Source organism: Narcine bancroftii, chromosome 4 (assembly GCF_036971445.1).
Source record: "Narcine bancroftii isolate sNarBan1 chromosome 4, sNarBan1.hap1, whole genome shotgun sequence".
Lineage (NCBI taxonomy): Eukaryota > Metazoa > Chordata > Chondrichthyes > Torpediniformes > Narcinidae > Narcine > Narcine bancroftii.
In genome coordinates this window covers 56058402-56079918 of record NC_091472.1, presented here as the reverse complement: position 1 = coordinate 56079918, position 21517 = coordinate 56058402, and the positions used below count along the sequence as shown (strand labels likewise).

The 21517-nt window shown below is 39.0% G+C and overlaps 1 protein-coding gene and 1 long non-coding RNA gene across 9 annotated transcripts in view; one reads left to right on the top strand and one right to left on the bottom strand.

Annotated features, from left to right (window-relative positions):
* Window positions 1-21517, top strand: part of LOC138760576 (putative deoxyribonuclease TATDN3) — a 67046-nt gene that overhangs the window by 7372 nt on the left and 38157 nt on the right. For all 5 annotated transcript variants that reach the window (XM_069931329.1, XM_069931328.1, XM_069931327.1 and 2 more), the window contains exons 2-4: window positions 12207-12239; window positions 12463-12536; window positions 19991-20075. In XM_069931329.1, the coding sequence (XP_069787430.1) occupies window positions 12207-12239; window positions 12463-12536; window positions 19991-20075 (192 nt within the window). The remainder of the gene's footprint in view (window positions 1-12206; window positions 12240-12462; window positions 12537-19990; window positions 20076-21517) is intronic.
* LOC138760579 (uncharacterized) overlaps window positions 15610-21517 on the bottom strand; it is a 90857-nt gene continuing 84949 nt past the window's right edge. For all 4 annotated transcript variants that reach the window (XR_011355718.1, XR_011355715.1, XR_011355716.1 and 1 more), the window contains exons 3-4: window positions 18015-18179; window positions 15610-17619 (exon numbers count right to left, since the gene is read on the bottom strand). This is a non-coding gene — a long non-coding RNA (uncharacterized lncRNA). The remainder of the gene's footprint in view (window positions 17620-18014; window positions 18180-21517) is intronic.

Sequence of the window (21517 nt, the reverse complement as noted above, 5' to 3'; positions counted from 1 at the left end):
GGCGAAAGGCAATAAACATTGTGAAGGACTCCACACATCCCTCACATAAACTGTTCTCCCTCCTACCATCTGGTAGGAGGACCTGTTGCACTCAGGTTGCTATGTCCAGATTGGACAACAGTCTTTTTCCCCCAAGCCATCAGGCTCCTGATGGATTGTATATGTCTTAATATTTTAATATTTCAATGTTTTACTTCTTTTCTAACTTGTATTTATGTAAATATGCTCTGTGGTCCTGAAAAAATGCTCTCATCTTTACCATACGAGCATGGTATGAATGATAAATAAAGGTAACTTGAGTTGATGTGTTGACATTAAGCTACCTCTACTGCTTCTTACTCTACAAACATGCATACCTGAAATAATTATTTCTACTTTATTCACCATGCATTTCTGAACAAGGTTTTACCAATTTTAAATCATTTTGATCATACTACTTTATTTTACCAAATATCGGTTAAAGATATTAAATGTTGCTTTTCTCTGCATGGTGCTCTCTGCTCTTGGGACATATGATGCATATGATTATTTTCAATGTAGACAGTGGATCATCCTTTTCTTTTTTGTTGCTGTCAATACAGGTAAACCCCGACTTACGACTGTAATGGGGACTGAAGAATAGGTTGTATCTCGGAAATGACGCAAGTCGGAATTGTGCCTGCGCACGTGGAGTACCAAAGACTTAAAGCAAACTTTTTAATTAATTTTTTTTTTCAACCTTGGCGAATCTGTTCACATTCTGGTCCATGCTTACCTGGTTAGTCGGTGTTTTGGGGTCCCGGGGTTGGACACGGCAATCTTGATTTCTGTGTGCATACGTGAGTCTTCGGTTTGAGCATGCATAAGCCTTTGGTGGGTTCGTGTATCGGAGTTTGCTTAGCGCAAGCATGAGTCTTTGCTGGGTTTGCGTATTGGAGTTGGGTTGGCACATGCACAAGAGTTAAGCACCCTGTCGATATTGAAATAGCATCCTTAACTCTCACGCATGCGCAACTCCAATTCGCGAACCTACCAAAGACTCATGCATTCTGTCAGGAATCAAGATGATCGCATCTAGCCCCAGAACCCCGACTAACAAGGTAAGTACGCACATTTTGGCTCTTGCATGCCCTGTATCCCTGTTATAGTTTGTGAAATACAACATAAACCATGTAAATTTTATATTTTTTTTTATTTAAAAAAAAAAATCCATCGTATCTGCGGATGGTCTTAAGTCATATAGGTCGTAAGTTGGGGGCTACCTGTATGCATTGATCTTAGTTACAAAAGAGTTCAAGTGTTAACCCTTCAAGGGATTACAGGATTAGACAGGCAATTTATTTTCCTCTGAAACCTGTTAACTATTTCTGTATGATTAATACAAAAGGAAAATATTATGCTTGCTGCAATCTGAAATAAAAATGGAAAATGTGGCAAATGTGAAATGTAGTCAATTTGTAAATGCCAAGTACAGTCACTTGGCTGTTTGAGTATTAGAATAATGCTTCAGTCCCAGAGGAACTCAATGCCTTCTACACTTGATTTGACCAGAGTAACCATGAAGAGCCATCCCTCTGCACCCTCATGTCCCCTGATGATCCCATCTTGTCCTTATCCGATGAGACGTGCATGCTGCCTTCAGGAGAGTGAATCCAAGGAAAGCATCTGGCCCGGATGGAGTACCTGGCTGTGTGTTAAAAATCTGTGCTGACCAACTTACCAATGAATTCATGGATATCTTCAATATCTTACTCTGGCAGGGTGTGGTACCCACCTGTTTCAAACAGGTGTCAATCATACAGGTGCCCAAGAAGAGTGGGGTAACTTGCCTAAATGACTATCGACCAGTAGCATTTACATCAACAGTGATGATGTGTTTTGAAAGGCTGGTGTTGAAGCATATCTGCTCCTGTCTGAGCTGCAACATGGATACATTCCAGTTCACCTATCATAGCAACGGGTCTACAGTGAATGCCATCTTACTGGCTCCACACAAAGCACTGGATCACTTGATCAGAAAAGATACATTTATCTGGGTGGTCTTTATCAACTACAATTCAGCATTTAATACATTCATCCCATCAAATCTGATCAACAAATTTCAAAATCTGGGACTCAACTGTCTAATTGGATCCTGGGTTTCCTCACCTCCAGATTGCAATCAGTGAGGATTGATAAGAACATCTCCACAATCTCCATCAGTACCAGAGTACAGGGGTGCGTTCTTAGTCTCCTGCTCTACTCACTTTACACCTATGACTGTGTGGTTCAGTGCATCAATAACACCATCTCCAAATTTGCCAACAATACCATGGTAGTGGGTTGCATAAGGAAAGGTGATTAGTCAGCATACAGGAGGGAGATTGAAAATTTGGCTTAATGGTGCACCAGCAACAACCTTGCACTCAATGTCACCAAAACTAAGGAGCTGATTGTTGACTTCAGGAAGGGAAAACTAGAGGTATATGATCCAGTGATCATTGGGGGATCAGAGGTGAAGAGGATGAGCAATTTTAAGTTCTTGGGAGTCACTATCTCACATTAATGGCATTGTGAAGAAAGCATGTCAGTGCCTCTACTTCTTCAGGAGTTTGCAGAGGGTTGGTATGACACTAGAAACCCTAACAAATTTCTATAGATGTTTAGTGGAAAGTGTGCTGACCAGCTGCATTGTGGTCTGGTAAGGGAACACCAATACCCCTGACCGTAAAGCCCTGCAAAAGGTAGTGGACACAGCCCAGGACATCACAGGCAAAACCCTCCCCTATATTGAGAACATCTACAGGGGACGGAAGCAGCAATAATCAAGGATCCACACTACCCAGCACATGCTCTGCTTTCACTAATGCCATCAGGAAAGAGGCATAGGTGCCACAAAATTCGCACCCCCAGGTTCAGGAACAGCTGCTACCCCTCCACCATCAAACTCCTCAACAACAAACTCAATCAGGGACTCATTAAAGGATTCTTGGCACTTTATAATAAATTTTTAAAATTATCTCTGCATTGTCTAGTCAAATTGTTTACATTCGTTATCTGCTTATAATTATTTATTTGTTTACATGTGTATGTTTTATACAGTTTTTTTTTGCACTACCAATAAGTGGTAATTTGGCCTGGCCAGCAGGAAAAAGAATCTCAGGGTTATATGTAATGTCGTGTATGTTCTCTGACAATAAATCTGAAATCTGAATTCTCCTTGGTTGCATTTATGTAACTTTTAATATCCAGAAATGTTCTCTTATTGTGTAATTTGTATATTATTAATGGAATATTAATGCATATATATATTTTAGCAATACATCTATAAAATTAAATTGTCATAGTTTGCTCGCATTCTCATTTCTGAATCTGGGGTTTATGAGCTCAAGTATCATGAGGTCACTGAGCATATTATCCTGACTAATAAATAACTGCAGTATTTTGGGAGTAGTATCTTTTTAAAGGCAAAAGCTTCAATCAAGAGGCATAAATAGTTGCATAGAGGAGAAGAACATAATTATTTTTGATATCATAGCATTCATTCAATTAATACTTCATAGTAAGTAGATTTATTGGCACGGAAATTACTGTATGTTAATTAATATAATGCTTTTATGTGCAAAGTGATTGAATATTATAACAAATGCAATTGGCAGAAATGTTGAGGTACCTTGTGTGCCAGAAATATATATCAGATTTCTAAATCAGGCCTTCTGAACATTGGAAGGGCACTTGAATGGAGACTGTAATGTAGTGATGTCAAATGAGATAAAAATGGGTTGAATGTACTTTGTCTAAAGATCCAAATCTCTGCTTCCTGGGAGTCTGAGGTGCCTTAACATTTTCCATTGCCAGTTGTTACCATCAAATTCACTGTGTTCCTCTCCTTGATTGCTCCCCTGCCAAACTCCCTGCTGATATCTACATATCTTTTGTCTTCCAAATTCCCTCATCGGCTACCCAATTTAAACCCCTCCTCCTCCAAAGACCATCAAATCTCTCTGAACCATTTCTCTTCAGACTCTTATCATCTTGATGAATGAATCCCCCAATGCCCAATTATCTCCTAGCCCACATTTCCCTCACTTGTTACTCTAACTAACCATTCCCCAAATCCCTCATTTATATTCCCAGAACATCTCTTTTCTTTTAAAAATTTTTTATTCATGTTTTACAATATTAATGATTGAACAGTTCTGTTATACAATGTGCCACAAGATTCAGAAAAATGAAAAAAATATGCAAATATTCTCGAAAGGAAATCCAGAGCACAATCATGATAATAAGATAAGATTTAACAGCAAAAAAAACCAAAAAAGAAAATAAAGGAAGAAAGAAAAAATTCATTTCAAAACCTCTTCCCCTAAGCAAGGTTGAAAGTTGACATGCATGAATCAAGTGGATAATAGTCCATAGATGGGCCCCATGTCTTTTGGAACTTAACATTTGAATCCTTGATAGCATATCTAATTTTTTCTAGAGTTAAACGAGCCATAATATTTCTTAGCCATTGTGTATGTGTAGATGGAGTATTATCTTTCCATTTAATCAAAATTGCATGTCTGGGTATCAAGATTCAATATATTATCATAGCAATAAAATAGTGTCATATTACATGAAATTTCTTTTTGCCTGCAACAAGGCAGACAGATTTGCCACTAGCAGAAATCGCCTAAGTGCCTCTTACAGTCAGAGAGAAAGAATCAAAAGAGAGGCCCCCCAGAGTCATCGAAGGTCCATAGATTCGCCTCCAGTGCTTCCATAGACCCTGCAGCTATACAGAGTCCAGTTCAAACCATTGGAAACCCAAGCTCCAGATCTGAACCTCTGACGCGGTCAGGAACCCTTCAGCACCCTTGCACCTCCTTCCATCCTGGTTCCGATACCTGATACCCCTCCAGCCAGTTTGAGCCAGTCTTCAACAGCTCACAGCATGGTGCGAGTCTCCCGACAGCAGTTTCCAGGAGTCCACAGCTTCCAGAGGTTCCTTGCCTCAAGTCACCAGCAGCCTGTTGCATGCAGTGGTCCCTCAGCTGCAGAGGTCCCACACTGGTCCGCTGCACTGCTTTTTTTTTAAAATTTTTTTATTTTTCACACCATCAATCACATTAGCCATGATATACACTATTTCTTTTTCACACATATACAGTGACTTTTTCTCCCCCCCCCCCCTTTCCTCCCAAACCACCCCCCACCCCCCCCTCTCATCCATTTTAGGTATACAATCTAGGTTGCATTAAGCCAGTCAGACAATGTTGTCATTCAACAAAATTACACCAGAAATTCTACTGAGTCCATTCTTTTCTTTCCTTCTCCTTCCATCAACTTAGGTAATGTTTGTCCCCGGTAGGTTTTCGCTATTGTATTTAATGTAAGGCTCCTATACTTGTTCGAATATTTCAATATTATTTCTTAACCTATATGTTATTTTTTCTAATGGAATACATTTATTCATTTAAATTTAGTAGTTTCTTCCTTTTAATTTGGTTATGTATTCCATTAATATTTAAAGACATATAGCTCTTCCGCTGCACTGCTTAATGTCCCCGTGGGTCATCTCCTCCACTTCTCTTTCTCAGACGGTGTGTGGTTGTCCCATCCTCTGGTGCCTTATTCCAGTCCTCTGTTTCCCTGGAATCTGCAGCCCCTCGTGGCTGTTTCCAATTAAAAGGTGCCGCAGACCCGTAGTTGCAGGATTTTAACTCAAAAACCACGATCGGCTCCCTCAATGGGCTGTTCAAAGCCAGTGTGGAGCTGACAGCAGTTGACGGGTGGCTGGACCCTACAGGGTGCTGCATCTCCACTCCCTCACTCCCCGCATGTCCACAAATTTGGCTTTGAATTGAAGTCAGTGGTGCATCAACATCTTGAAGTAATCCAAAAAGAGCAATTAAAGGGGAAGGTTCCAATTTTAACTTAAGAATTATATATTTCAAAAATTTTTCTAAGCTAGGGCAAGTCTAGAACATATGAACTAAAGAAGCGTTGCCTATTTTACATTTATCACAGAGGCTTTATGTCTGAATAAAAATGAGACAATTTAACGAAACATATATACTTTTAAACTGCAGCAAACAATGCTGTGCACAAAAGGAAGCAGTGTTAATCAAATTAACATGGAGTCCTCATCGGATAATGAAAAATTCAAATCCTGCTCCCAGGCATTCTTGATTTTAATGGGGGGGAGGGAGAGAATAGTCTTCAATCAGCCAAATTATCATAAACAAGAGATATTAAGCCTTTATGGGAAGATTTTGGATCAAAAAAGGTGTCAACAATAGTTGCCTTAGGGATTCTAGGAAAATCAGGGATCTGAGATTGAACAAAGTGTCTAATTTGTAAATGTCTAAAAAAAATTAGTTTGGATAAATTAAATTTTACTACGAATTGTTTGAAAGATGCAAAATTGTTGCCAATAAAAATTCTTTAAAACATTTAATAGCCAATCTATGCCAGTCATTGAAGGTGGTGTCATGTAAAGAAGGTAGAAAAAGGTGATTGGATATAATAGAGCTGGCAAGAGAAAAATTCTGAAATCCGAAAAACCTTCTAAATTGTACTCATATTCTCAAACTATGTTTAATTATTGGGTTATCAGTTTATATAAAGAAGATAAAGACGACCCTAGTATTGCCAACATGGAGGAATTCTTAACAAAATAAAGTTTCATTTCTACCCATGTGGGGTGGTCAACACAAATAGCAAAAGGATCAAGTAACGTATATTAACCACCCAGTAATAAAATCTAAAATTGGGAAACGCCAAACCACTGTTCTTTTAGCTCTTTGACGATAAATGTTATTTAAGCAGGGGCATTTTCCTTGCCGTATATAAAAAGATATATAAGCAAATCAAATGAATCGAAAAAAGCTTTAGGAATGAAAATTGGTATAGATTGGGAAAAAAATACACCAGAACATCTCCATGTTCTTTCTCAATCACATTCCCAACATTCCAATAATCTCCCTCACAACAACTTTCATCATCCAAAATGAACCATCACCATGATTGCTTCCTCCAAAACTGTTGTTATCTTTCAAACAATGCCCTCCTCCCATGATCAAATGTCTTCCCTTCTACACCAAAACAGGCTCCCAGTATGCCTTCTTCAAAATCTACACTTTCTACAAATGGAGATTGGAGAAGTATTTTTGTGCTTGATTAAGCATGTGTAACCAATTCTTTTGTGCCTTGGACTATAAGGCCATAAGATGTGAGAGCAGAAATAGGTTATTCAGCCCATTGAGACTGCCCTGTCCATTTAATTATGAGCTGAACCATTTTTCCACTTAGTCCCACTGCCCAGCCTTCTCCCCATAACCTTTGATGCCCTGGCTAATCAAGAACCTATCAATTTCTGCCTTAAATACACCCATGACCGAGCCTCCACAACTACCTGTGGCAACAATTTCCATATATTTATCACCCTCAGGCTGAAGAAATTTCTCTCTATCTCTGTTCCAAGTGGACAACCTTCAATACTGAAGTTGTGCTCTCTTGTCCTGGACTCTCCCACCATGGGAAACAATCTTTCTATATTGCACCTGAGGGTGCAATCTAAATGGTCTGGGATGCATCCACCGTTCAACCATTCTGTTTTCTGAGTATCTTCTCTCTTGAAATAATAACTGCACTCACTTCCCTGATACCCTTCAACATCTGGCGCACTGCTAATGTCTTCCACAGTGAAGACTGATGCAAAATGCTCATTTAATTTCTCTGCAATCTACCTGTCTCCCATTAATATTTCTAATGGTCTTATTTCTAATGGTCTTATTTCTACTCTCTTTTACTTTATATACTTGAAGTTTTTTGTATTCTTCTCGATATTATTTGCTAGTCTATTTCATACTTCATCTTTTCCCTCCTTATGAGCTTTTTTAGTTACCTTCTGCAAGTTTTAAAAAAAACTTCCCAATTCTCATTCTTCCCATTAATTTTTGCTTCTTTGTAAGCCCTTTCTTCTGGCTTTATGTAGGCTTTGATTTCCCTTGTCAGCCCTTGTGACATTTTTCCATTTGAATAATTCTTTTTTTTATATGTATTTATCCTGCACCTTCCTCATATCTTGCAGAGATTCCATCTGCAATGCCATCTTCCCTACAGGTGGCCCCTTCCAATCTACTTTGGCCAGTTCTTCTCTCATGTCACTACAATTCTTTTGCTCCACTGAAATACCGGCACATTTGATTCAAAAACACAAAATGCTGGAGAAGCTGAGCAGGTCAAACAGTGTTCTTTATGTAGCAAAGGCAAAGATACATAATTGATGTTTTGGACTTGAGTCCTTCATCAAAATATGATAAGGAGAACTTCTTCAGGGCAGACATCCCTCAAAGAGCTTTCAGAGTTGTTGAAGTAGTCAGAAGTAAATCACAAAATTCTGTAGACACTGTGGATGAACTAAAAACACAAAATGCAGGAGAAGCTGAGCAGGCCAAACAGTGTCTTTTATGTACCAAAGGCAAAGATACATAACTGATGTTTCGGGCTTGAGCCCTTCATTCTATTTGACTTAATTTCTCCTTGTTAAATCACAAATTGAACTCAAACATATCATGATCACTGCCCTGTGATAGTTCCTTTACTCTTAAGCCAGTGGTTCCCAAACATTTTCGGGCTGCTGCCCCCTTGGTCTCTAGGCCACATCTTGAGTGCCCCCCTCCATACAAAGGCGCTGGGAAGGGCGGGTTTAATGGCAGTGCTGAGCAGGCTGGGGGTTTACTGGTAGCGCTGTTGAGTGGGGTGGGGGGGGTTAGTGGCGGCACTAAGTGGGGCAGTAGTGGCGGCGATGAGCAGGGGGTAGTGGCGGCGCTGAGCAGAAGGGGGAGTTAGTGTCAGTGCTGAGCAGGGAAGTGGTGATGGCAGCGACGCTGAGGTGGGGTAGTGACGTCAGTGCAACATGGCAGCCACCGATACCAGCTCTCACGAGAATGCCTCGATGCCATTTATTTTGCTCCCTACTGCAACCCCAAGTATGGTCAAAAAATTACTGCACTGGTTTGTTCATTAAATTTTGCAGCAGACTGAATAAAAACAAGACTGAAAGTTTGGAACACCCCCCTTTTCCTTATTGCCCCCTTGGATTTTTCCACCTACTCTAAGGTCTCTGATCAATACTAGTGCATTACACAACACCCAATCCAGTATAGCCGATCCCCAACTGGGCACATTAACAAGCTGTTCTATAAAGTCATCTCATAGGCATTCTACAAATTCTCTCTTGAGATCCAGTCCCAACCTGGTTTTTTAGATCAACTTAGATATTAAAACCTGCTATGATTACCGTAACATTGCCCTACTGACACACCTTTTCTACTATTTGATGCTACTGTTTGGAGAGAGAGAGATAATACACACACACACACACACACACACACACACACACACACACACACACACACACACACACACACACACACACACACACACACACACACACACACACACACAAGCATATAAGTTGAGTCATGAAACCCTAAAAAATTTCTCAAAGGTGGGGATGGACTTATATGCTGGATATATTTTTGAGACTTTAAATTCACCAAAAAAAACCAGATGACATTGATTCGGCGTACAAGTCGATGCTGGAAGCACCTCCCCACTGCTGGAGCCACTGCTCCTCAACACCTCCCCACCATCTGGCACTGCCATGACCTCTCCGACCTGGGACCCTGAAGTCCCTGTCACCACTGCTGTCTGATAGGCCAAGGTTCCTGTACTCACTGGGAGCACAATGTCACTACTCTAGCTTTGTGGGCCATTGTTGCTGCTGCTTGGTAGGCCGAGGGTTTTTTTTTAAACTTAATTTTCAGCTTTGTTACTTGCATTTGGGGTATTTTAAAACGTTTTGGGTTGTTCCTGGAAGGGCTGGACTTTTACGCTGGTTATAAAATGAAACCACTAAAATGAGGCTAAGAAAGGGAGGTCAACCTATCTGCCAGTTGACTTATATGCTGAAATATACGGTAACTGCAAACAGTGCCTTTTTACCCTTGTCATTTCTTAACTCATGATTCTTAACAACAGAGCCACAACACTTCCTCTGCTTACCTGCCTGTCCTTGGACATTCAGCTTCCAATGACATCCATCCTTTAAACACAACTTGGTGATGGCCACAACATCCTACCTGCCAATGCGTATCTGTACTACAAAGTCATCCACTTTATTTATAATGCTGCGTGCATTTAGATACAAAACATTTAGCCCTTTATTTGTTACTTTATATTCTGTGTCCCTGTTGTATTGCAACTCACCCTACTGGCTGCACTTTTGGTCTATTTGCCTGTCCTTCCAAGTTCCCTAGCAGTAATTAATTGTCAATGTGTTGTCAAGGGAGGCACAGTTAGTGTAGTGGTTAGCACAATGCTGCCACAATGTCAGCCACCTGGATTTGAATCCAGTGTTGTCTGTAATGAGTTTGTATGTTCTCCCTGTGTCTATGTGGTTTTCCTCCGGATGCTCTGGTTTCTCCCACTCTTCAAAAAACAAACAGGGTCTGTACGTCGATTGGGTGTAATTGGATGGCATGAGTTCAGGGGCCGGAAGGACCCGTTACTGTGTTGCATATTTATTTTAAAGTGCTTTGAAGCATTTTGAGCAGTTAAAAATTTTCTTCAAGAGCAAGATTTTTCTTTAGTACGTTACTAGTATACTAAGCCAGCGATTTTTAGAATATTTATTGCAGGATTGTAAACGGCAAGATAAATCACTTGAATGGAAATGACAGTGAAGAATACAATGTATTTCATGTTGAGTGATTTTATTTCAGATAATCTGTTGCCTAACCAGACTGAAATCCTTATGGTTTGGCAAATGACTCAGCAGGTGATGTTTACACTTTCCACTCGGGTGAACCACTTCCTTTTGATAGGATTCCCAGACCACTTGCCTGAACCCTGATTTCTGCTGTTGCCTTAAACTCGTCTGGCTTTTATTGGCTGCTCTCCTTTAAAATGTACCTGGTTCTGTTTCCTGCACTCTCTTGAAACTTTTCAGGTTCACTAAAATGTTATTGATATTGTTATTGAAATAAATTCTGATTCTGTGTAACCTGTTAGATATGTGAATTAGAAGGGTGTGGAATATTAATACAATAAGCCTGAAACATCATTTGGTTGGGCACCACAGATTTCCTAAATATGTCAGATTAATGGGGTTTTACTTACAGGTATTTAGTATTGACCACCGCCAGTGGGCTGATCTCGCCTCCAACCGTGCATCTTGGCGCCTCACAGTTCGGCGGGCAGCAACCTCCTTTGAAGAAGACCGCAGAGCCCACCTCACTGACAAAAGACGAAGGAGGAAAAACCCAACACCCAACCCCAACCCACCAATTTTCCCTTGCAACCGCTGCAACCATGCCTGCCTGACCCGCATGGGACTTGTCAGTCACCAACAAGCCTGCAGCAGACGTGGACATTACCCCTCCATAAATCTTTGTCCGCAAAGCCAAGCCAAAGATTTAGTATTGATTGCTGACATTTCTTTTGCAAAATTTGTTCCTTAATATGGACCTCTTTGAAACTTTAAGTATGCATATAAAGGCCACCTGCAAGACATAACTTTTAAAATTCTAAATCTCTGTTAATTTGTCTAAAAAATCTGCATTCAGTGGAAGTAACATATATTTGGTAATTAACATATAAAAACTGCAATCATATTATTTTGTGTTGGATCAGGAATTTTGTTTAACTCTAGTTATTATTGTGTTGTTTCTGTCACACAGCCTAGTATATATAGGGGCATAATATCTCTTAGCTGATAGCCCTGCAAAAGGTAGTGGACTCAGTCCAGTACATCACAGGCAAAACTCTCCTGACCATTGAGAAAATCTACATGAAACGGTGCTATTGGAGAGCAGCAGCAATTACAAAGGATCCACACCACCCAGGACATGCTCAGTTCTCGCTGCTGCTATCAGGAAAGAGGTCTAGGTGCCACAAGACTTATATCACCAGGTACAGGAACAGTTGCTACCCTCCACCATCAGACTCCTAAATAACAAACTCAATCGATGACTCATTTAAGGATTCTTATCTTGCACATTATTTATTATTGAATATTTATTTTCTGTATTGCACAGTCTGCTTGTTTACATTTCTCTCTTTTGTATACATATCTTTTCTGGCATACAGATAATAGAAATTCTGCCTAGCCCACAGGAAAATGTAATGTCATATATGTACCCTGATAATAAATCTGAACTTTGATGCCTTTACTGATCTTGTTGCTTTCATTTTAGGATATTGATGAAGTGATAGAACAATCTAAGAAGGTAAGTGCTAATGTATTTAATCAATCAATTTTTAGATTAAATAAACTACAAAATAATTGGATGTGTGTAGATGAGTAGGACTGTAATTACGTTTCTCTGGGTATCGCGTGAGTTCCTTTCCTGTTGAATGTGTGTGCTTGAATTAGAAGTGGCCAATACTCTACTGCTTAATTTGACTGTTGCTGAAGCTATTTGTCATTGAGGCACCTTTCATTTCTCACAGGCTGGAATCCTAGCTCTTGTGGCTGTAGCAGAGAATGCTGGGGAATTTGAAAGACTAATAGAGCTTTCGGAAAAGTATGTCTGTCATATCTTTTACACATTTATTTGTAAAATCTCATCTTAAAATTCCTCTAATTTGGGAAGTTAAAGTGCTCTGTGATTTAGCATTGAATAACATAGATTATGTATGTTTTCATCTTTGGTCCGTGCTGGCACAGCTGATACCAACTCTGATTTAGCAGCAATGCAATGTCAGAACATAAGAAACAGAAGTAGATCATTTTGCCCTTGCATAAACTCTTCTGTTCAATAAGGTCAAGGTTGATCTCATTACAGAGGTCTAACCTTTTATCCGGGATCGTCGGGACTGGACACCTGCCATTGTTTGGAATCTTCTGGATTTTGGAATCATTTTAAAATGGCTGTTCTTTAAGCAAATGTGGTTTCAAGATCACGCAAAATCACACAAAACAGCAGGCACGGGTGTTAAATGAATTTAGATAAAGACCATAATATAACTAGTATCTTTTTTTTTATTTTAAGGTAAAACTTAAAAAGAAAACTGGCTCAAATTAGCTTCTGACTGGTAGCATTCACTAGAAGGGTGGGTGGTGATGATGCTCGGCAGGGAGGGGTTCTTATAAAGTAACGATTGCGCTAATCAGCGAGGCTGCCTGATGGAGTTGCTCTTATAAAGTGATAATCGCACTAATTAGTGACAGTGTACGCCATGAAAGGTGATGTAATCACAAATTATCGATGCAGAATGCAACAGGATACCTGGAGTTGAATGAGGGTCATAACGGGTCATCTTTAATGAGCAGATGTCATCTACCGAAAAAAGTACCAGTTTTTGAAGGTTGCCGGTGTTCAGCGTCCCAGATAAAAGGTTAGGCACCTGTACCACTTTCCTGGACAAATATCCATATTCCTCTATAACTATAATATTCCATAATATCCAAAAAATCTTATGATCTTTAATCTTGAGTATACTTAGCAACAGAGACTTAACACCATCATGGAAAGAGAATTCCAAGCCCCTGGGTGGAGAAAGTTCTTGTCCTGAATGGATAGCCTATTATTTTGAACCTGTGACTTCTAGTTGTAGACACCCCAGTCAGGGATATATGAAACCCACTTCTCACCTGACAGCATAGTGAGAATTTCAATTCATTATTTTAAGCTCTCAAGAATACAAGCCCAGGCCCTTCTCAGCATCTCAATTTAATGAACCTGTGTTGCACATCACCTCTCACAAGTTTATCTTTACATCTCTTTCTTCTTCTTTGGCTTGGCTTCACGGACGAAGATTTATGGAGGGGGTAAAAGTCCACGTCAGCTGCAGGCTCGTTTGTGGCTGACAAGTCCGATGCGGGACAGGCAGACACGGTTGCAGCGGCTGCAGGGGAAAATTGGTTGGTTGGGGTTGGGTGTTGGGTTTTTCCTCCTTTACATAGGGAGACTAGATATGTCTAATTCTAGGTGTGGTTTCATCAGGGTTCCATGTACATGCAATTGTTCTAGTATTCAAATCCTCTTGCTTCATATGCTAGCATATTATTTGCCTTCTTAATTGTGTGGTGTACGTCATGCATTTTAACTTCCATTGATTTATGTACAGGGACACTCACATTCTTCTAAAAATCAATACTTTAAAGTTTCTCACCACTTCAAAAAAGATGTTCTATTTTTTTCTGCCAATGTGGATGATCTCAGATTATTTCCACATTATGTTCTATTTGCCATATTTTAGCCTGTTGATATCACCCTGAAGACTGCATGCACCTCTCTATCAAATAGCTTTGCGTCACCAACAAACATGAATAAATTATGCTTGGACCTCTAAGCCAGACACTGTTTTTGACATCATTGTCACTTGACTTGTAAGTAAACAGCTAGAACACTGGACATAAAACCCAAAATGCTGGAAATGTTTAGCAGGTCACATAGTCTCTTTTGAAATAGAAACAGTTTGTTTTCAAATTGAAGATTCTTCATAAAAAAACTGGGAAGAAGAGAAAACAAATTACTTTTTAATTTCGGAGAAATAAACTGGACAGCAGGATGAGTGGGATGGCTCTGGGAAATGGCATACACTCAGATGGATAGGCAGCTGTCTTCTCTGTCATAAGAAAATATGACAGGTTCTTCCTTTGTCTATTCATTCCTCTGCAACCTAAATTAAATTGTTATTTGTCACTTGTACAATGATTTTGTAAAAGTCTTGTTTTGTGTGTTATTTAGGCAAATCACTCATACAGCAGGTAGTCCAATAATAAATAAATAAGGGATAAGGTAAATAGTGCAGGGCATAGTGCAACAAAAAAACAAATTGCAGGGTATAGAGAAGCAGTTCTGGGGCATCATCTTTTACTGGTGAAGGTTTTATTTTAAGAGTCTAATAACAGCAAGATGGAAGGGGAAGAAGAAAGTGTGACTAGAGTGGAATGGTGCTTCAACAATTTGACAAATTTCCCAAGACAGTTAATAGTTATTAAGGCTAATTTCTTTGGCACCAGGTAAAAGTAGACTTCTTAAAGCGGGTGGGAACTTCAGAGTTTAGCAGGGACTGGTGAAAGGTGTCCATGTATACTTCTGTCACCTGGTTCGCTTGGGTTCTCAGGACATATCAGTTTGTGATAGCATACTACCTTGCCACTATATTGTCACTATATTGGAAGATATTTCCTGCATCCAACACACCATTGGCATCATGAAGAAAGCACGTTAGCGCCTCTACTTCCTCAGGTGTTTGTGGAGGTTTGATATGACACCAGAAACCTGGCAAAATTCAACAGAGGTGTGGTGGGAAGTGTGTAGATTGGCTGCATCATGGTCTGGTTTGGGAATTCCAATACCCTTGAGCATAAAGCCCTCCAAAAGGTAGTGGACACAGCCCAGGAAATCACAGGCAAAACTCTCCCCACTATTTGAGTACATTTACAGGGAATGCTGCCATCAGAGAGCAGCAGCAATCATCAAAGACCCACACCACCCAGCATATGCTCTGTTCTCACTGTTACCGTTGTCGTGGTTTGCTGAGGTCCAAAAACAAGTCAGGCAACACGGAGAATTCTTCAGGAAGGTTTAACCTTTATTTGCAAGTAAAGGCTGAGACAACTCAAAGTCTAGACTCTGAAATGCCTGTTGCTATGAGACACTAACCTTTTTTTATATACAGAATTTTAGTTACTTATCAATGTTTGACTTTGATTGATGTTTTGTACCATCCTTGGTTAGTTTCTTGGTAATGGTGCTCTTAACACTTCTCCTTGCGCTACACTTACCTTCTTGTAACTGGTTTGTTTCAGAATAAATCACCTCCACTATAGTTCCCCCTATCTTGTCCTGTCTAACTTCTCCTATCCGATCTCCTGTTACTCCCCCTGATTTCATTCTGTTTTATAGTTTATTTTCCTGGTGCCTGTAACCACTATTATTTTCTTAAATTTAAATGTATGAACTTAGGGTTAATGACATTTTCTCTCTGGACTTGTGTTTTAACGTTAGCAGGCTTTGGAGTCAGCAAATTCTACACATACTATAAGCAGCCAACTTTTTTAATTACATTAATATTTTCCATAAACAGTTTAGTTGAAGAACATAGTAAATTGTTACATAGTAACGAATTAATTAATACATAATGAATAGTACATATATATATATTCCATACCATCAGGAAAGAGGTATAGGTGCTACACGACTCACTCCACCAGGTTCCGGAACAGTAGCTACCCCGCCACCATCATACTCCTTAATGACAAACTCAATCAGAGACTCATTTAAGGACTTTTACTTGTGCACTTAATTGATTTTCTTTTGTTCTCTCTGCATTGCACAATTTGTTTACATTTGTTATCTATTTACATTTCTTTTATTTGTTTACATGTTTATGCTGAGTATAGTTTATTTGTTGCACTATCAATAAATGGTAATTCTGCCGCACCTGCAAGAAAAAGGAATCTCAGGGTTGTATATGATGTCATGTATGTACTCTGACAATAAATCTGAAATCTGAAAAGAGTAGGAGAGAGGATTCTTGGAATTCTTGGTTAGATGCGCTTTTTTTAAAAAAAGATTGTTATCAATTTACTTCGAAAAAATTCTAATAAATTGTAAATCTTAAAACTATTAAAGTCAAGCTAATCGATCACCATAGTGGTTTAATAATAAATAAATCAATAGTAGTACAAGGCAAAAAATAATCTGTTGGTTAAAGAAAAGTTTCATTATCCAGTGGCCTCCCACTAAAATCAGTAAATTATCTAGCTATGAAGTGCCATTGTCTCGAGTGTCACAACGATCTCACTCTGTGTGGTAGTGAAGCAGATATTTAGGAATACGCTAACATAATCTCATCAATATTTATGAAAAGTTATTTAAACTGTCAGTAATTTTCATAATGAATATATTTTTGCCGAATTGTTAGTATCTTTCGTTGATGTTCTCTCCTTACTTTTGCATGCTATTCTTAAGGGTATATCTCCTCCAGTGTTGATAGCTCTTTGCATTAATTGAATGCAAGCACAGGTGTGCCTTGAGTTAATGGTAGCTAAATCACTGAACAATATGTTGGTAAGTGTCCAGATGGATGGTTATTTTTGTTGGGAAGTGTACCAGGGGGATTTTCTTCATTGCTACAAGGATGTCAGGGTTATTGGTGCTCAGCTAAAGATGAAGCAAGTTCCTGAGCATTACAAGTAGATTGTTGTCTAATCTCATAACCATTGCTTTCTGCCATTTCTTGATTTCACGTGCTGAATTGGCTGATTTGGCTTCTTTCCTGGCAGGGATTCAGGGAGAAGTTCATGAACTGCTTGGTTTTTCTGGCTTAAGATGTTTGTAAATGTTTTAGCCTATCTTGTGGCACTGATGAGCTGAGCTCTATTATCACTGGGGATAGGGATGCTCTTGGAAACTCTTTCTCCCATTAGCTGTTAATTATCTGCTGACACAACAAACAGTCGTCGAACACAATGATTGGACAGATAGCACCAGGGATGAGATGCCACCTCCCATAGGCAGCAGGAATAGCAGTTGAATAGGCCAATCACAGCCAGTAGATCGCAAGGGGTTCAATCCAGGCCTGCGCATCTGGGACAACTAATCAGCAGCCGGCCTCGTTCAAGCCACGTCCGATGATGACATGGCCGGGTGCCTATAAAAGACAGAGATGCCGCCCAATAAAGTCAGTGTCGATTACACTCCTTTGGTGTGTGTGTTTTCTTTCTACCTTGAGCTATAACCTGAGCTATAACTATAGCAACCCCACTACACCACCACTATTTAGACTAGTGATCTTTGATCTAATTTGTAGGTACTATAATGTGATCACACAGTATTTCTCTATTCCAGCCATTCTTAACCTTTTTTTAGCTATTCTCCACCCCCCCCCCCACCCCCCCAACCCTAACGCAGGACTCTGCTCAACATTATGGGACCCCTTCCTGTGAAGCAATCTAGTTTTTTTTCCATACTCTCTTACCAGCTACATTAAAAAAAAACTTTAAAAATATTTATGTTACATGTTTGAAAAGAAAACAATGTTTTTACTTAAACGTGCGGTGGCCCCCAGAGTGGCTGCAGCGTCCTGTTGAGAATGGCTGCTCTATTCCAACTTGCTTTTGCTGATTAGCATGTATGTAATCCTTGATTGCAACTTTATAATGATGGCAACTTATTTTCAGGGATGCCTGGTTCTGCACTTAGTCTGTCCTTCTGTAAATAAGATGAGAGTTATTCTCATATACACATGTACAATGTACAGAGGCTCCAAAATTCTTATTTGCAGCCAAACAGGTACATTCAATAGACAACTATATTCGTATAAAAATTACTACAATATGTGAAGAAAAAAATGAGGTAATAAATAGGAAAGGACAGACAAATAAATATTCACAGTTAATACAAAGAAAAAGTGAAATTTCACAGGTAGTGACAGATCATTTGGTGGTCCTGGAGTAGTTTATGGTTAGGCTGAGGATATTATGGGGAAGTTCAAGGGTTGGATAGTTGTTGGGGGAAAAAAAAGTACTTCTTAAACCTAGAGGTGCTGGATATCAGGCTTCTGTACCTTTTGCCTGAAGGTACCAGCAAGAAGTGATGGTGACCTGGGTGATGGGGATCCTTTATGACGTTAGCTGCCTTGAGGTAGTGTCCCACATGGATGAACTTGGCTAGATTTACCACTTTCTTCATCCTTCTTCATTCCTAGGCACTTGGATTTGCCAACCAGGAATGATACAATCAGTTTGTGCACTTTCCACAGTATACCCTTTGAAATTTGATAGTGTTTGTTGGTGTTGTGCCAAATTTCCTTAGAAACTGGAGTCATTTGTGTACCTACTTTATGGTTGCCTCTGTGCATGCCCCAAGAGAGGTCATCTGATATGTGGAATCCTGGGAATGTGTAGGTAACTACCCTCTCCACTGCTGTTCCTTTAATGCAGACAATTATGCAATTGCTCAACTTCCCATTAAAGTTTAATTTCCTATGGATGCTGTGTGACCTGCTGAGTTTCTCCAGCACTTTTGTCTATTGCTCTAATTGTCTCATCTAACATCACAATTGCATTTAAATCTTCTTTGATTATTAATTGGCCTCTTAGCTTCTGCTTTTTAATGTTGAATTTTTAAATTTATATTTAATCAGACAGTCCTCGATGGCGTTACCTCGAATCAAATACTTTAGTTGCAGATTCAAGCTCTCCTCTTTTGATGATGGTCATTTTTAACCAGAGTAAACAGGCTATATAGAGTGTGCCAGAACTTGAGCAAACTTCCCAGGGTAGAAGGGAGAATAATACATTATCATATAATGACTCTTAGTGGAATAATATGTAGACTTAAATATTAGCATAAGTCATAATATTGTAGTACGTTGAAATACATTCCATTTACCCAAGCTGAGTGGGGGATCGTGGCGGCACTGAGCAGAGGGGGATTGGCAATGCTCAGCAAGGGGGGGTAGTGACATCAAAACAACAAGGTTGCCACCAATACCATCTCTTGCGAGAATGCCTTGTCTACATTTATTTTGCTCTCTATTGTCATTCCAAGTCTGGTCAGAAAATTACTGCACTGGCTTCTTCGTTAAACTTTGCATCAGACTGAATAATAGCAAGACTGAAGGTTCGGAACACCCCCTTTTCCCTCACCACCCCCTTGGATCTTTCCACTGCCCACAGCGGGCGGGGGTGGGGGGGCGCGGTGGGTGGCAGCACCCACTTTGGAAATCACTAGTCAAAATGATAATTTCTATATAAAATGGCGAGAAAATTGGCATACAAAGTGAACAAATGGACTCTGAGGAATTTTGTAACCAGTGTTTGAGTATTGAAAAAATATGTTTAAGCAACACAGTTTCAATGGCATCACCAAAATGAATTAAAGTTTTGTCATTGGTCATACTTAATGAGTGAACACACCACTGGATAGGAATATTGGAATCTTTCCATGTCATGTTTTTGATATATTTAAGTACTTTTATACAACTTATTTTATAAATAATTTGCAATAATTACTTTCAGATATTCTGGGTTTGTGCTGCCATGTCTTGGTGTTCATCCAGTACAAGGAAATCCACCACAAGAACAACATGGTGCCAGTCTTGAGGTAACACAAAGCAAAGTTTTGATACTTTCATGATGACATAACAGGATTTTTAATAGTATTTTAACTAAAATAAGTTTGCCATATTTTTTGTATGCTTATGACCAGAAGGAGAAAATTTAGTCTATTGGATTGATGCATTCTCCTCACTAAACAATTTTATTAGTCCCATTGTCTCTTTCTTTGTTTCAAATTCAACTTTATAATCATCTGACTGTAAACATGCAACTCAGCAGAACAGCATTTCTCCAGACCATGATATACACACAAAATACATAGTACTATATATAATTAATTAATCAGATATATCTACATAAAGATATAACTTAAAAAAAAATAAATATACTGAATATTTTGGAATGATTTACTCAGTTAAAAGATATTGTTCATCAATTTCACAGCCTGTGGGAAGAAGCTATTTCCTTGTCTACAGTCCTGATCTTGATGTACCTGTACCTCCTTGATGGTAATGGGTCAAAGATATTGTGTGCTGGATGGAAAGGGTCTTTTATAATTATTTGAGCAATAATAAAGAATCCCACCCACCCTGCCCTGCATCTGTTTGACCTACTACCCTCTGGCAGACGCTACAGGTCAATCAAGACAAGAACAAACAGATTCAGAAACAGCTTTTTCCCCCAGGCTGTCACTACACTGAACACACATATCCACAAATTCCCCCTCTGTCCTCCACATCTATTATACATACAGCCGACACCCCCCCCTCTATTCACATAAAGGACATATACGGCACTGTAAATTATCTTTCTTTTTCAATCTTTTTATTATTATTATAATTTTTAAACACATACAGTTCAAAGAGATATTAAAAAAATACATAGTAAGTAATGAATTAATACAGAGATATTAAACAATAATATTACAGAATAAAAATATATCATAAAAAAAAATTTTTGATCAGTTTAGGGTGTGAACTATCTCTAAAAAAAAGATATAATTAATAACAATATATGAAAAAAGAGAAAAAAAAGCCCCAAAAAAGAAGAAAAAACAAATCTGAATTAAAAAAAAACTTTTAAAAAAACTTTAAAAAAAACCTACAGATATAGCTAAACCACGCCGATCACTCCGATCTCATCTCACAGCCCAATTATCATACATAATCATAGAAAGAAAACAGAGCCAGATCAACTCACCACAAATGAAAATATTGAATAAATGGTCGCCAGGTTAACTCAAACTTAGAAGGGGATTCATAGACAGAGTTTCTAATTTTCTCTAAATTTAAACATAGTATGGTTTGGGTAAACCATTGGAAAACAGTGGGAGGATTTACCTCTTTCCAATTTAATAGTATAGATCTTCAAGCCATTAGTGTAAGAAAAGCAATCATACGATCCGCAGGAAGAGATAAATAAGTCAAATCTATCATAGGTAATCCAAAAATTGCAGTAATGGGATGTGGTTGTAAATCAATATTCAAA